The 15,991-nt window shown below is 28.3% G+C and overlaps 1 protein-coding gene across 8 annotated transcripts in view; it reads left to right on the top strand.

Moving 5' to 3' along the window:
- The window catches only part of Hr3 (nuclear hormone receptor 3 ROR-beta), a 129,418-nt gene that overhangs the window by 106,604 nt on the left and 6,823 nt on the right, over window positions 1–15,991 (top strand). For 4 of the 8 annotated variants that reach the window (XM_089178549.1, XM_089178553.1, XM_089178552.1 and 1 more), the window contains 4 exons: window positions 692–1,213; window positions 3,981–4,253; window positions 4,413–4,637; window positions 5,032–8,034. In XM_089178549.1, the coding sequence (XP_089034675.1) occupies window positions 692–1,213; window positions 3,981–4,253; window positions 4,413–4,637; window positions 5,032–5,291 (1,280 nt within the window). In that variant the 3' untranslated portion in view covers window positions 5,292–8,034. Of the gene's footprint in view, window positions 1–691; window positions 1,214–3,980; window positions 4,254–4,412; window positions 4,638–5,031; window positions 8,035–9,092 lie in introns of those variants that run through there. The other 4 variants (XR_016178602.1, XR_016178603.1, XM_089178550.1 and 1 more) reach the window with 4 other exon arrangements.

Here is a 15,991-nt window from a genome sequence, read left to right as displayed (position 1 = left end):
ACATTTGCAATTGTCTATTACACCAAATCCTTCCTTAAAATGAACGACCTCACCCCTATCCATCCTCTCCTACAATATTTTATTATTTCGCCGCCATTAATGCTAAATTAATCCAAAAATTACTAACAATAGCACATTTATTTTTATTCGTCGTCGAACGACGCGTCCACCGAGTTTCGCGCGTTACCGGTAGGAAGAAAAAATGTGCTTGCGCACACGCGCATTTTTCTTTGTTTGTTAAATCTTTGACAAACCAATAAGAATGAAGAATGAATGTCAAAATAATATCATTGAATTGTGCAAATTCCTACCGGTATCGCTTTATATAGGTTGCTTTTTAAATTCGTGTCTCGCGTTTTATCCAATGGCCGAATCCTACGAGTTTAAGGGATTCGCGTTCTCGCAAGGGTGATCTCGGGAGAGGTGGAGGAATAAGATGAGAAGGAGGAGGAGGAGGAGGAGGAGGAGGAAAAAGAAGGATGATAAAAGTAGCTCTAGGATGATGATGAATATAAAATAAAAAAGAGAAAAAATGAAAAGATGGCGTTGTTATCGAGGGGCGCTTCCTGGTCACCCTTGTGCCGCGTGCTCGTAAAAAAAAAAATGATAGAAAAAAAAATAGAAAAAAAAAAGCAGTGGAGAAAAGAAACCCTGCTGAAGCACGTGAACTTTGACTTTTCGGCGCAACCAGGAAAGTCGCTGTCTGCCTCGACAACCGGAAGCAGCACAGGCGGTGGTGGCAGCGGGGGCGGGGGTGGCAGTGCTGGTGGTGGAGGAGGAGGAGGCGGAGGAGGAGGAGGCAGCAGCGGTGGTGGAAGTGGTGGTGGTGGTAACGGTGGTAGCAACGCTGGTAGTGCCAGTAGTGGTGGTGGTGGTGGTGGTGTTGGTAGTGGTAGTAACGGGGGTGGAGGAGGAGGCGGAGGTGCTGGCACTGCTGCTACCGGTGGAACGGTTGGTAGCGCTGGTGGTAACGGTGGTAGTGGTGGTGGTGGTGGCAATGGTGGCGGAGGAGGTGGTGGTGGTGGTGGTTCACTGAGCGGGGGTGGAATCGTTGCTGTCAAGCAAGAAACTACCGTCGAACTCGCCAACTTGGGACACGGCTCGTACACGATGGTCGACTCTACGACCTTTCTGAGTGGTCAGCAACAAAGGGTCAGCAATCCATCCGAGGACGACGAAGTGCCGAGTCTACCCAGTATGTCCCATGCGAGATGTGAGGTTACGTTTGTGTCCCTTTGCATGGGCATGTTCTCGCGCTCTCTCTCTATATATATATATACATATATATATTATTATATTTATTATATTTTTATTATCTTTATTACATCTTATACTTTCTATATTTTATCATTCTTTTTCTTTTTCTACCTTTTTTTATTTTATTTACATCTTCTCGTTTTCTTTTTCTTTTTTGTTTTAAATTCGCGACAAAGAGTCCGCGTATGTAAAAAAAGAAAAAATCTGAAAAAAAAGGGATAGAACAAATAATCCCCTATGATTTTTGATAACACTCCTAGGTAAAGAAATAGAAAAAGTTACTAGCCCTCTGCGCCCCCTCCCCACGCAAGATCATCTTGTTTGTTAAAAGTAAATGGAAGATAGAGTCGTGGTTTCTTATCCGATAAACTGAAAAAAGAGATAAATATCGAGTTTTCTCGTAAGATTCGATACTTTGTGATTACGTGTTCTATATTCTATCTTTCTTCTTATTTTACTTTATTTGTCGGTCGTTATTTAATTAAAACTTTAATTCTATTTTCCTTTTTTTTTTTTTTTTTTTTTTTTTTTTTTAATTTATTCTTATTACTAAATCTTCTTCATTTTGGTTTATTTCTTATAAATATTTTCTCTTTCGAAACTTTTTCTTCTCGGTGCTTTCGATGGTGTCTTTTTATCTACTCGCACGAATTAATAAACAAAACAACAAAATTTCATCTCGCAACTTTGTCGTAAATGTTATCAATTTATTGTCTTTTTCTTTTCTTCTGCTCATGCTGCATGAAAATGTATAAATACTTCGAAAAAATTCAATGATATAATGACGATGATGATGATGATAATGATAATAATGATGATTATGATGATGATGATGATTATGATGATAATGTTGGTACATTTATCTGTTAAGTTGAAAGAAAATAAAAAAACAAAACCATATTTGTTTATTTCAATTATACACACGTAAAGATAAAAAGAAAGATTAAAATAAAAATAAAAATAAAAATAAAAATAAATAAATTCAGATGGTGTTTGAAATTGATTGAATTGATAAATTGTATAAATTGTTGTTGTTGTTGTTGTTGTTGTTAAAACCTTTAAAAGGTTTTTTTTTATTTCAACAAATTACCTACGCGGACTCTTCTACTTCTACTTCTACTTCTTCTTCTTCTTCTTCTTTCTCTTTCGGGGTAATCCTTCACATACCTAACGGCGAATTTCGACGTGCTCGCGTGACCCCCCCCCTCCCCCCCACCCGCATCGAACACACAAAACATGTTCGTGTTTAGATAAAAGAGCGTTTAATATGGATCACAGAGCAAAAAAAAAAAAAAAAAGAAAAAAACAACAACAAGAAACTTAGAAAGTAGATGAACGAGACGAACAGGACTACTAATAGTCTCAAACGTGTCGAGCATTCAAAACGATGACGATGACAAAATTCTACGAAAAATTTGTCGAATTGAAAGAAAAATATACAATTAAAAATTAAATTATTATATAATAATATAATAATTTAATAGTAAATAATATATAATATATAAATATAGAAAATATTCAAATAAATATATAATAATTTTCTAAGATTATATACATACAATATTTATATATTAATATAAATATAATATTATAATATATATATATATATAATTTTAGAAAATGTACTATTACATTCTTTCAAAAGAAAAAAAGAAATTAAAAAAAAAAAATTAAATAAATAAAAAAATAAATAAATAAAAATATTTCCATCCAAATTTGATCCATATTACTCGACTCCGTAGATATTTTCATTTATTTTTTTTCTATTATGTGTGCACGTACAAAATTATACGAATCTTCTTTCACACCTTCCACCATCCCCCCCCACACCGACCTCATTTCATCCCCCATATTCTTGTCCCTTTTTTGCCCTTTTCGCGCATTTATTAGAATTAAAGTGACACGCGCCGTTCGGCACGCAACAATATTTGTCTTTTATATATATATATATATATATACATATATATATATATATATATATGTGTATGTGTGTGTGTATGTATATATTGCTTTGTATTTATTTGTTATATTTAACGAACGATATAATGAAATAACAAATATATAACACAAACCTTTAATATTTAACCTATATTATATCCCAATCATTATAAACAAAATTCAATTTCCTTTCGTTAGTAGTGCCTGAAGCAGCTTCGATGTATCGAGTAGCAAAATTAAGTAAATATATTTATTATGAAAAAAAAAAATATATATATATATATAGAAAAAAAAAAGAAAAATATGTGCTCATAATTATGAAAATGATCTAAGTCCCAAATTAAAAAAAAAAAAACACAAAAACAAATGAGTTTATCTTGTTTTTCATTCACCAAGTTATTTTAAACTAAATTAATTCAATTTAATGTGGTGTTTGTTATAAAAATAATTATATAGAATTTATATTTAGTAATTCGAATATTATATGTATAATAATTATATTAATATAATTATATATTTTATTATATTTATAATTTGATATAATATAATAATATTATAATACGCGATATATAAAAATATATTATAATATTAATAAAATATATTAAATATCTCAAAAAAAAAAAAATAATCACTTATAATTAAACCACTTTCATAATTATGAGCACATGTACATACATACAAATATATATATATAATTATAATTATTTAAAAAAAAAAAAAAAGAAAAAGAATTAATATAAAATGGAACGTTTAATTACATCAAATGGCATAAACAAATTTCGCAGATCCGGCACAGATAAGTGAGTTACTCTCAAAGACGATAGCAGATGCACATGCGAGAACGTGTCTGGTGTCGACTGAACAAATACAGGAGTCATTCCGGAAACCTCACGACATATCCAGATTGCTCTATTACAAAAACATGGCGCACGAACAATTATGGCTCGAATGCGCGCAAAAATTAACCACTGTTATCCAGCAGATCATCGAATTCGCTAAGATGGTACCTGGATTTATGAAACTCTCCCAGGACGATCAAATTGTTTTACTCAAGGCCGGTTAGTATTATTTTATATTATTTTTTCTAAATTAAACAATTTTAACACACGTTAACTGATTACACCCTTTCAAATCAATTTGGTTAGTCTCATTTAGGACCACCCCAATAAAAAAATATAACTCGTACAATATTATGCAACATTGTGCATTGTTCTTAGGTTCCTTCGAGTTGGCTGTGCTACGAATGAGCAGGTACCTCGACCTCACGCAAAATTGCGTCCTGTACGGTGACACCATGTTACCCCAAGATGCATTCTATACGACGGACACGGCGGAAATGAAGTTGGTTTCCTGCGTTTTCGAACTTGCTAGAAGCGTTGCCGAATTGAAGTTAACCGAAACGGAGTTGGCGCTTTACAGCGCTGCTGTATTACTCAGTCCTGGTTTGTACATTTATTTATTTATTTATTTATTTATATTCAACTTAACCTTTAGCAGTCCTAGAAAGTATGCCTCCCAGGCACCATCAACCATTAACCCTTTGGCTACATTTGACGTATCAATACGTCATGCATTTGTTTGAACAAAGAAGCATATGACGTTTTGAAATACGTCATTGAAACTGAGATAAGATTTAATCAGTTCATTCTGATTTATTTCCAAGTAATCTTCAAATAGATGTGTACACAAAGGGTTAATTAAATTTCTATGCAACAATAGGGCCCATTTTATTATCAGAAATTGTCTATGTTTGCAAACAGTTAAAATGAAATACAAAATAAAATACAAATACTGAATAAATAATAATAATAATAATAAATATGTTTGTATATACAGATCGGCCAGGATTGAAGGGATTGGCGGAAATAACGAGGCTTTATCAAGCAGTGATAAGGGCACTTAGGTCGGAGTTGGACCGGAATCACGTGTCACCGATAAAAGGGGACGTAACCGTGTGCGATGCTATATTAGCTAAGATACCCCAACTGCGTGAGATTTCTCTTTTACACATGGACGCCCTGGCAAAGTTCAAACGGTCGCAACCGCACCTAGAGTTTCCGGCCCTTCACAAAGAGCTTTTCAGCGTCGACAGCTGAACGATCGACGCGACGCAGGGCGTCCCGACGCTGACAAACAAAGCGGAACGCGAATAAAGCTCGGGGCCTTGCTCCGTCGAGGTGAGTTCCGAGCTGGTACTCGAACCAAACAAACAAACAAACAAAATTAAACAAAAAAAGAAAAAAAAACAGAGAGAGAACAATTATTAAATGATAAACCAAAAAAAAAAAAGAAAGAAAAAGAAAAAAAATCAACGTGAAAAGAAAAAAAAAAAGAACAAATTTTCATATTATTATTTGCAAATCAAATATATAATAATAATAATACCTTAATAATATAATATATTATTAAATAAACACACGAGAGATAAATAAAAAAAATGGGAAAAGAAGAAATTAAAAAAAAAAAAAAAAAAAAAAAAGATTGAACAAAAAATTCATCTTTTTGTCAGGATAAATGATGCGTTGTTGTGTTGGATGTGTTGTGTGTGTGTGTGTGTGTGTTCTCTCTCTCATGAAATCGTTTTAGGAGATAAATTTAATAAATAAAAATTAAACAAAAAAAATTAAACAAAATAAATGAATAAAATAAACAATATATTATATGGAAACGGAACTGCAAAAAAAAAAAAGAAAAAATGAGATACACACTCATCACTGGATGAGTGTGTGTGTGGTTTATATAGTTGATTATAATATACCGAGAACTTCTAAATAATTTTTGTTCGAGTAAATAATAATAATAATAATAATACGGGACGATCTGATAAAGTTAATTGTTTTTATCAGTACCTTGACGCGACCTGTACGAATGATTAATTGATTGATATAAATATATATATATATATATATATATATATATATATATATATTAATAAATAAGAATAAAGAATATAAAGTGAATGGAAGGGGGGGGGAGGGTGAGAAAAAAAACGTGTATAAAAAAGAAAGGGTGGTTGTGTTGTTCGTAGTAGTGGGGAAAAACGGAAAGAACGGTAGATGTTTCTTTTTTTCTAATAATTAATCTACAATTCAAAGCTTTTTGTCATGTTTTAAATATTCCAAAATTTTGTTGTGGTATCACAAAGCGATGAAGAAAACAACAAACAAGAAAGAAAAAAAAAAAAAAAGAAAAGAAAAAAAGGAAAAAGGAATATTTGAGAAGATAAACGCCTAGATAAATAACGCGTTTTACGGTTATTACATTTGTATAGAAATAATTTATCATCGATGATATGCTTTATAATTATTATTACCTTTAGAAACAAACAAAATAATAATAATAATAATAATAATAATAATAATAATAATAATAGTAATAATAGTTAATAATGATAATAATAATATCAATAATAACTACGAGCACACTGTTTGTAGAAAGAGAAGCATATTTTAATGACTATTATAATAATATTATTATTATTATCTAATTTCAATCTTTCGTATAGAATTTGTTTTTTATTTTTTATTTTGTTTTTTTTTGTTTTGTTTGTTTTTTTTTTTATTTTGTATTTTCTAATGTAATATTCGACTATCCCTTTTTAAAACAGGGATATTATATTAATATTCATATTTTTATCGACTTATTTCATAAATAATAATAATAATAATAATAATAATAATAATAATAATAAAGAAACACAAATAATAATAATAATAATAATAATTAAAAAAGAAATTTAAAAAAACCCAACACACACACACACCAATACATATTACGATTTATCTAGTTTTTAAGTTATATGCAATCAAAGTCCTTATTATATGCTTTTCCTATGAAAGAGAGGAAGCAGAAAAAAAAATAGAAAAGGAACGAAAAAAAAAGAAGAAGAAGAAATAAATAAAAAAAATACTCCGCCTAGTTATTTCCTGTTATTAAATCTAGTAATTTTCCTAAACGAAAGAACTAAACAACAAACAAACAAAAGATTAACTGAATTATTATAATATTATATATATAAACACTTTAAAAAAAAAAAATGGCATGATATGACGAATATATTTATTAAAAAAAAAAAAAAAAAAAATAAGAAGAAAATGAGAGAAAAAAAAAACAAAGAAGAAAAATTTTCTTACTCTTTTTTTTTCTTTTCACATTTTCAACTTTGTTTCATCGATTGTTTAACCCTTTGACTGCGGCACGTTCTCAAATCAATCCATAAAATATGAACGAACGGCGCGGCACAATTTTCGCATGTCAGTCGTGGCGACTGTTTTTTTTTCCATTCGACTACTACTCTGATCAAAACAAATAATAATGAGCAAATAAAATAAAAATATGAATTTTTTTTACATTTTTTTTTTTTTTTTTTAATATTTTAAGCTACTTTAATTTACTTTATTTATCTTGTGCATTCCTTCGAATGATAATCGATAATCTTAATATATATAAATTACGTGTCACTTTGTTTGTCCGCAATGGACTCCTAAAATGCTAAACCGAATTGAATAAAATTTTACACACTATGTGCAGTTTCATCCAACTTGAAAGATAGGATAGTTTATATCTCAATTTATAATCACAATATTATTTTATTAATCGCGAATTATGACTTAAAGACGTGTGTATCGGACTGATTGTGAGCAACAGCAACGCGTTGCGTGGCGGGGCACCCCTCTAGTTTAAATATAAAAGAAAAAAAAAATACAATAATTTATAATGTAACACAGAGTATAATAACTTTAACAACAGGATATATTTGAATAATTTTTTTAAACCTAATTATAATAAAAATAATAAAATAAAATAATGAACGAAATAAAGATAAGAAAATATCAAATAGACGACGAGTTTCAAATATAAAAGCAATTAACTAAAACGACATTGAAATTAATTGCCAATATTTATTTGCTATGTTACATATCACAATAAATTCCATTTTAAATTAATCCGGTAATACAGCAATAATGGTGTTACAGTAAAATAAAATATACAGACGGGCCTATGTATATATATATTTACACCTTTCGTCGTGTATATTGATGGATTTGTGAGAGCGTATATATACGCCATTAGCAGTCAAAGGATTAATTCTTTTTCTTGTTTATCGTGGAAGAAAGTAACTCGGTAAATGTTCGATTAGAACTCGGGTAACCCATCTACTACTACTACTACTACTACTACTACTACTACTACTATTACTATTACAACTATTTCTCGTTTCCTTTGATCCAACCCAAGAAATTCCCCCCTTTTTTTTTTATTCTTCCATCAGCCCCATTTTTCCACTTTCCCATTCAACTCCTCACTGCCTCTCGCAATGCAATGCAATATAAGCAAACAAATAAACAAACAAACAAACAAACAAATAAGAAGCAAAGCAAGTATAGCAATTTAACAAGCACGTTGGTTTCTTTTTTTTTTCTTTCTTTTTTTATTATTCTTAAACGTCCTTCGACTAGAAATTGTATAACACTACACCACACAACTTACACACATTGTGCATACTAACTAACTACTACTACGACGGGGACACGCATAAATGATTCCCATTTTTTATACTTTTTTTTTTCTTTCTTTTTTTTATTTCATTTCATAAAGTTTCCCATTCTTCATTGCACCAATTAACGTGTGTGTGTGCAAACAGTTCGATATAATATATCGCGGTGCTAAATGAAACACAGGTAGTCAAGTAAAAAAAAAAAAAAAAAGGAAAAAAAGGGTGAAGGGGAGGGGGAGAGTTAGAAAAGAAAGCAAGAAAGGGAGAGAGAGAGAGAGAATATATATATATATGTGTGTGTGTGTGTGAGAGAGAGAGAGAGAATGAGAGAGAGAGAGAAGAAAAAAAAATAAAAAATATAAAACGTTTAACAAATTCTTCCTTTTCCTTTCTGTTGCAGATAATTTCCTTCGTTAAGAACGTATTGGGCCTTAAATAAACATAAAAAAAAAAAAAAATTGTTATATATATATAAAGTATACATAATGAAAAAGAAAAAAATAAGCAACATAAATAAAGTATATATATATATATATATATATAGAAGTATATATGTATATATACATATATATATATATACACATATAATATGTATATATATATATACATATATATGTAAACACAAATATATACGCATATATATACACGTGAACGAAAACACACACACACATACATTCACATGCAAACACGTAATAGTGTATATGTATATATAAATATACAGATATACAATATACGAATAATATTTGTATATGAATATGTATATGTATATGTATATATACATTTATGCAGAAAGAAAGAGAGAGAGAGAGAGAGAGAGAGAGAAATCGAATGTAAGAATGTACGAGAGTGTGACAGCAAATGGAAATAAAATGTAAGAACGAAAGAGAGAGAGAGAATGAGAGAGAGAGAGAGAGAGAGAGAGAGAGAAAGAGAGAATGCAAGAATGACATAAAAAAAAAAAAAGAAACAAACAAAAAATCGAACGGATTGAACGTAATTTAAATGAAATATATCGGTTGTTACGATACATACATAAAAAAAAAGAAAAAGAAAAGGTATATTATTGTATTAAACAAATAATAAACAAGCAAGCAAGCAAACAAACAAACAAACAAACAAACAAACAAACAAATAAAAACAAAACAAAACAACAGATAAATAATAATAAAAATAATAATTATATTAATTAATAAATAATATAATAATTAATATTAATGATAAAATAATATTAATATTAATATTAATAATAATTATAATAATATTAATAATAATAATAATAATAATAATAAAAAAAACAAAGCAAATGTGGTCGTGTCCACCAGGATAGCCTTAGGACGAGCATCGCTAACTCTCGAGGACTGCCGTTTATTTAATGTGAATTATTATTCAAAACGAAAAGAAAGAAAATATTTAAAAACAAAAAAAAAACAAAACAAAAAACGGAGAACAAGAAAATTAATAATTATAATAATAATAATAATATAATAATAGTAATAATAATAATAATAATTAATAGGGAAAATTGCATTTTGACCGAGTCGCTACCTCGAACGTAGAGGAAACAAAACACACATACCCACCCCACCTCCCCTCGACCCACCCCGCAAATATTATTGTATTGTTAATATTGCAGCTCTGACGATATATTATGAAATAAAATAAAAAATGAAATAAAAAAAAAAAAACCTCCACCAACAACAACAACAACAACAACAACAACATTACGAATGAATGAACAAATAAAATAAAAGCATACATAATAATAATAATAATATAAATAATAATAATAATAACATTAATAATAATGATAATATTAATAATAATAATGATAATAATAATATTATAATAATAATAGTAATATTAATAATAATAAAAAAAGATATAATAAAAACACGTACACAAAACTGCGATGCGACTGCAATGCGAGAAACTGCGATACTCGAATTAAAAGAAAAAACAAACAGATGAGAGAGAGAGAGAGAGAGAGAATGAGAGAATGAGAGAAAATGAAAAGAATGATGGATAAAGGAAAGAAGAGGAGAAGGAGGAGGAGGAGGAGGGGGAGGAGAAGCAAGAAAAATCCATTTGATCGAGACAACAAAAAATGCAACTAAAGTAACGTCGAACTTCACGAGGGTTGAGTCGAACGTATAATATCGATTCGATTCGATTATAGTCAACGATTTATATTACCCTTCGAAACCTCCTACCCTAATCCTCACCCTTACAACTATCCTACACCCTACCATAATCACTACCACTACAACTAGGCATCACAATCCCAATCAACAACCCCTTTTTCCAAAGTGTTTTGTCAACACATGCGAATAATACAATATGAAAAAAAGTATTTAATTTATATAATAATTTTATTAAACAAAATAACCTATATATATATATATATATCTATGATTTAACCCTCTTAGGCACACTGCGCCACTATAATGGCTTTCGCGAATAACATCTTTTAAAATATATCATAGACACATAATTGTATTATTAATTATTAAAGTAAATAATTAGTGTTAAAATATGTGCAATATATTTTAAAGAAAATAAAAAAACTATATAATTTAAATATAATTATTTAATAAATAATTTATTTAAATATACTTCAAAGTGGAGAAACTTGAACCCTTAATTCTGAAACTTTGCTGTACAGAGAAAAACAACCTTGTGCAACATTTAGCAATGCCTAAGAGGTTAAATGATAAATGATAATAGTTGAAAAAATGATGATAATGATTATAACGATAACGATTACGAACTTATACGTTCGACCGATTCTCTAAACCCTTCCATTGACACACACACACACACACAGAGACACACATACATACACACATACATACACACATACACCTTTCAGTAGCAGCAATTCGTTTTAGTTCTTTGCTAATCTCTCTCTTTATAAATAAATACATTTATAATAACATTAAATATTGCATACATTAACATACCCATACATATATAATTATTAAACACGCGAGCAAAAGATAAAATAAGTTAATTAAATAAAATAAAAACAAAGTTTGTAATTATAATTACAAAAAGAACAAAATAAATAAATAAATAAATAAAAATAAATGAAGAATGAATGAATGAAAGAGAAAGATTACAAAAAAAAAAAAAAACAGATAGAAAAATATGGAAAATATGAAAATAAGAAAAACGAATAATTTTATGCGACACGGTCAAACAAAATTCGGCTTGATCCTCGATTTAACAAACAAAACAAAAAAAAAACGAAGAAAAAGGGAAAAAGAAATAACGTTTAGGGATTTTGTCCTGGGACTAGCCTTTGGACGATGTCACACACACACACACACACACACACAAACAATGCAAAAAGTAAATAACACAGATGCAACAAGCTTACTACATTTACATTTTCATCTAAACAAAAACACTAACATGTAACATACATAAAAAAAAAGGGCACAGTACATTTACGCGCGTAATTTACGCACACACCCATCCATTCATACCAACCCTCACATACACGACACATATACAGGACATGACGTTAGACAAATGACGATGAGAGAATAAAATATGAATAAATAGTATACTGGATTTAAAAATATTAAATAATCATGAAAAATAAATATAAAAAATAACAAACAACACATACATACACATATACATATTATACACAGACAGACAGACAGACACAAATAACGCCTGCGCGAGCGCGTAAATATAGAATTATTAAAAAAATCGATTATTAAACAATTTCAAATATTTCAATACTTCTGTGCGCATTAAACATTTTTTGGTACTGTAAATGCACTGTCTAAACGCGCCTCTCTTTATACGTAAAATACTTTAAAACGAAGAAGATAAAGAAAAACAAGAGGAATAATAATAATAATAATAATGAAATTATATTAATAATAAAAATAATAATAATATAATAAGCATAATAATATAATAATAGTAATAATATAATATAATAATAATAATAATAATAATAATAATAATATAAACCTAAATAATTCCCCGCCACCCGAACGTAACATGAAAAAATAAGAAAAGGTAATAATAAAAGAGTTAAACAAATAAAAAATAGAAAAAAATAATAAAAACAAAAGAAACAAAAAGCCGCGATGAAATAGAAAATAATAAAAAAAAATAAATAAAAAAATAAAAAAAAGATACAAAGCCTCCTCTCTCGAAGTGATTTTTACGCGCACTGTTTAATAATACCTGGCTCTCCTTGCTCCGTTATTGATGAAATCTTTTAAAAATGGCGATGTTAATAATGACGATAATGAAAAGTGATGATGACAATGTCGAACAAGTGGAAGAAGAATAATATGACGACAATGACGATGAAGAAGAAGAAGAAGAAGAACAAGATGAAGAAGAAATAGGACAAAATAAATAATACGCACGTTTGTTGTTACGATTTTTACACTGTCTAATAATTCGTTGACTATCATAATTAATTGATTTTAATTAATTGATTAATTAATTAATTAATTAATAATAACGCATGGAAAATAATTCACCTCATTTCTTTCTTTCTAATTATTACAACAATTAATCGCGATTGATCATTTTTTTTCCATAGCCAATAAAATAATCTTCTCTTCTTCCTCTCCACCATCTCACCACCACCAACACTCCCCCATCACCTCGTTCTTTCCACCGCGAATTACCATAAACAACAACAACAACAATCTTATCGTTTTTTTTTGTCATGCAAATTAATAAATATATTATATATATATAGACGTATCCAAATGTTTGGATGATAAAAATAATAAAAAAAATCACGTGTGTTAATAGCAAACGAAATAATATGTAAAAACAATTGAACAAAATTTGGATGCGTTTTTGTTTGTTTGTTTTTCTTTTTTTTTTTTTTTAATGTCACCCATCATTTTCGTTGAAAATCATATATATATATTTATAACAGCATATAAAAAAAAACCCACACATTGATAAAAAGAAAAATAATTGTACTGAGAAAATAATAATAATAATAATAATAATAAATAATAATAATAATATTAATAGTAATAATAATCATCGAGTGATACTTTCTTCTTCTTTGAATTTAACGAGAAAGAATGATAAAATAAAAATAAATAAATAAATAAATAAAATATACTATAGAGCGAGGCATATTTAGGATTAGTAATAAATAAATAAATAAAAAAAAAAAAATAGCCGAAGTCACGAATTGATCTAACAACAACCAACAACAACCACAATTACAACAACAACTACAACAGCAGCAGCAGCAACAACAACGAGGCCAGGAGAGCTTAAAAAAAAAAAAAAAGAAAAAAAATGGCAAACCAAATTTTTGTAATGGTGCGCCGAACTGAACGAACACACACACGTTACCGGACGATTAAATTATAATAAAATAAAATAAAATTAAATTAAATTAAATTAAATTAAAATTAAAATCTAACTTGTAAGAACAAAAATAAAGAATGATGCATCATATTATTCTGCCGATTAAACGAATAAGAGTGCGTAGAATTTATTTATATTATATAAATTAATTAATTAATTAATTAAATAATTAATTGTAGATTTAACGGGTCACTGGATAAAAAACATGAAAGAGAAAATATTATTATAAACCGGAATAAAAAAAAAAACATACATATATATATATATATATATATATATATATATATATATATATATATATGAAGGAAGAAAATAATATTAAATAAAATATACCACACGTTGTAATATGACACATACTTACACATGTACGCGCGAGTGCAAAAGATTTACACACACACACACATCTTTATATCCCATAATCGTTTACAATCCACCACTTTACTTAAACACGAAACTAAATACACATGCACAACACTATTACTATTATTACTACTATTATTACAACCAACGTCTACCGTCACCCACTACTACTATCATCACTATTATACTTCTACACATTTACACGTTAACTTACCCTCCCACTGAGATAAAGAATGCGAGTTGAAATGAATGAATTATAAGAAAGATAAAAGTTATACGAAAGTGTTTGTGTGTGAGTTATGTGTGATGTGTAATGTATGCATGTAATCTGTGTGTGTGTGTGTGTTGTGTGTAGTATGAGAAAACGAAAAAACTAGTATGCGAATAATGTAATAAAACCGATAAGCGAGTGATTATTACACGTACACGAAAATAATAATATAAAAAAAAAAAGAAAAGAAAAGAAAAGAGCAGTAAAGTATAAAGTAAAATAAAGTAAAATAAATTAAAATAAAGTAAAATAAAGTAAATAAATAAATAAATATATATATATATATATATATATATAAATAAATATAAATAAAATAAAAAGAACAGAGAATAAGGCGCAACACGTACACGCGCACGCACGTTGCAATTAGACGTTATTATCGCAATTTGGAGTTAAATTTTATAATATATATAATATATTACAAATATATATATATATATAGATATGTATATATATATATATATATATATATATATATATATATATATATGTATATATATTTCAACATATATATATATACATACATAATAAATAAATAAATAAATAAATAAATAAATAAATAAAAGTTGACGGATAATATAAAAGTTATTATAATGTCTAAACGAAAGGAGATCGTATATATCTATATATTTGAGGGTGACGTAAGAAAATTTGCGCCAATTCAATGATTCTGCTTTTAACCCTTTTGTACGTTATACATATATATATATATACACTCTCACCCAACCACAAATGATCACACACTTACACATAACATACATATATATATATATATATATATATACATAATACTTACAACACAAATTCTACACGTATGTTTACAAACACATATTACACATTACAAATACACAAGAATACATACATACATCGTTAAAAACATTGTTATTATAAACACCTACTTATGAAAGCGCGCGCACTACCTATATCGATTTTTGAAAATAAAAGGAAAATGAAAAAATGAGAGAGAGGGATGAGGGATGAGAGAGAGAGAGAGAGAGATATATATATATATATATAGATATATAAACATCATTGATTTTTTTTCGATGTGAGTTATGTGCGTCGCTGATCTGAAGACTGTCCCGTTTACGATACGATTTGTTTTGAGAAAAGAAAAGAAAAAAAAAACAAGAAAAAAAAACTGCTTTTTAATGGAGTATAAGATCTGTAGAAATAATACATACATATGTATATACATACATATATAAATATATATGTATATATATATAATTTTGAAATCGTTCGACAAAAAAAAAAAAAGAAAAGAAAAATAAGAAGAAAAAGAAAAAAAACTA

Source organism: Polistes dominula, unplaced genomic scaffold (genome assembly GCF_049000335.1).
Source record: "Polistes dominula isolate Pdom_NZ unplaced genomic scaffold, Pdom_raw_medaka contig_11, whole genome shotgun sequence".
Classification (NCBI taxonomy): domain Eukaryota; kingdom Metazoa; phylum Arthropoda; class Insecta; order Hymenoptera; family Vespidae; genus Polistes; species Polistes dominula.
This window is presented reverse-complemented; position numbering and strand designations above follow the sequence as displayed.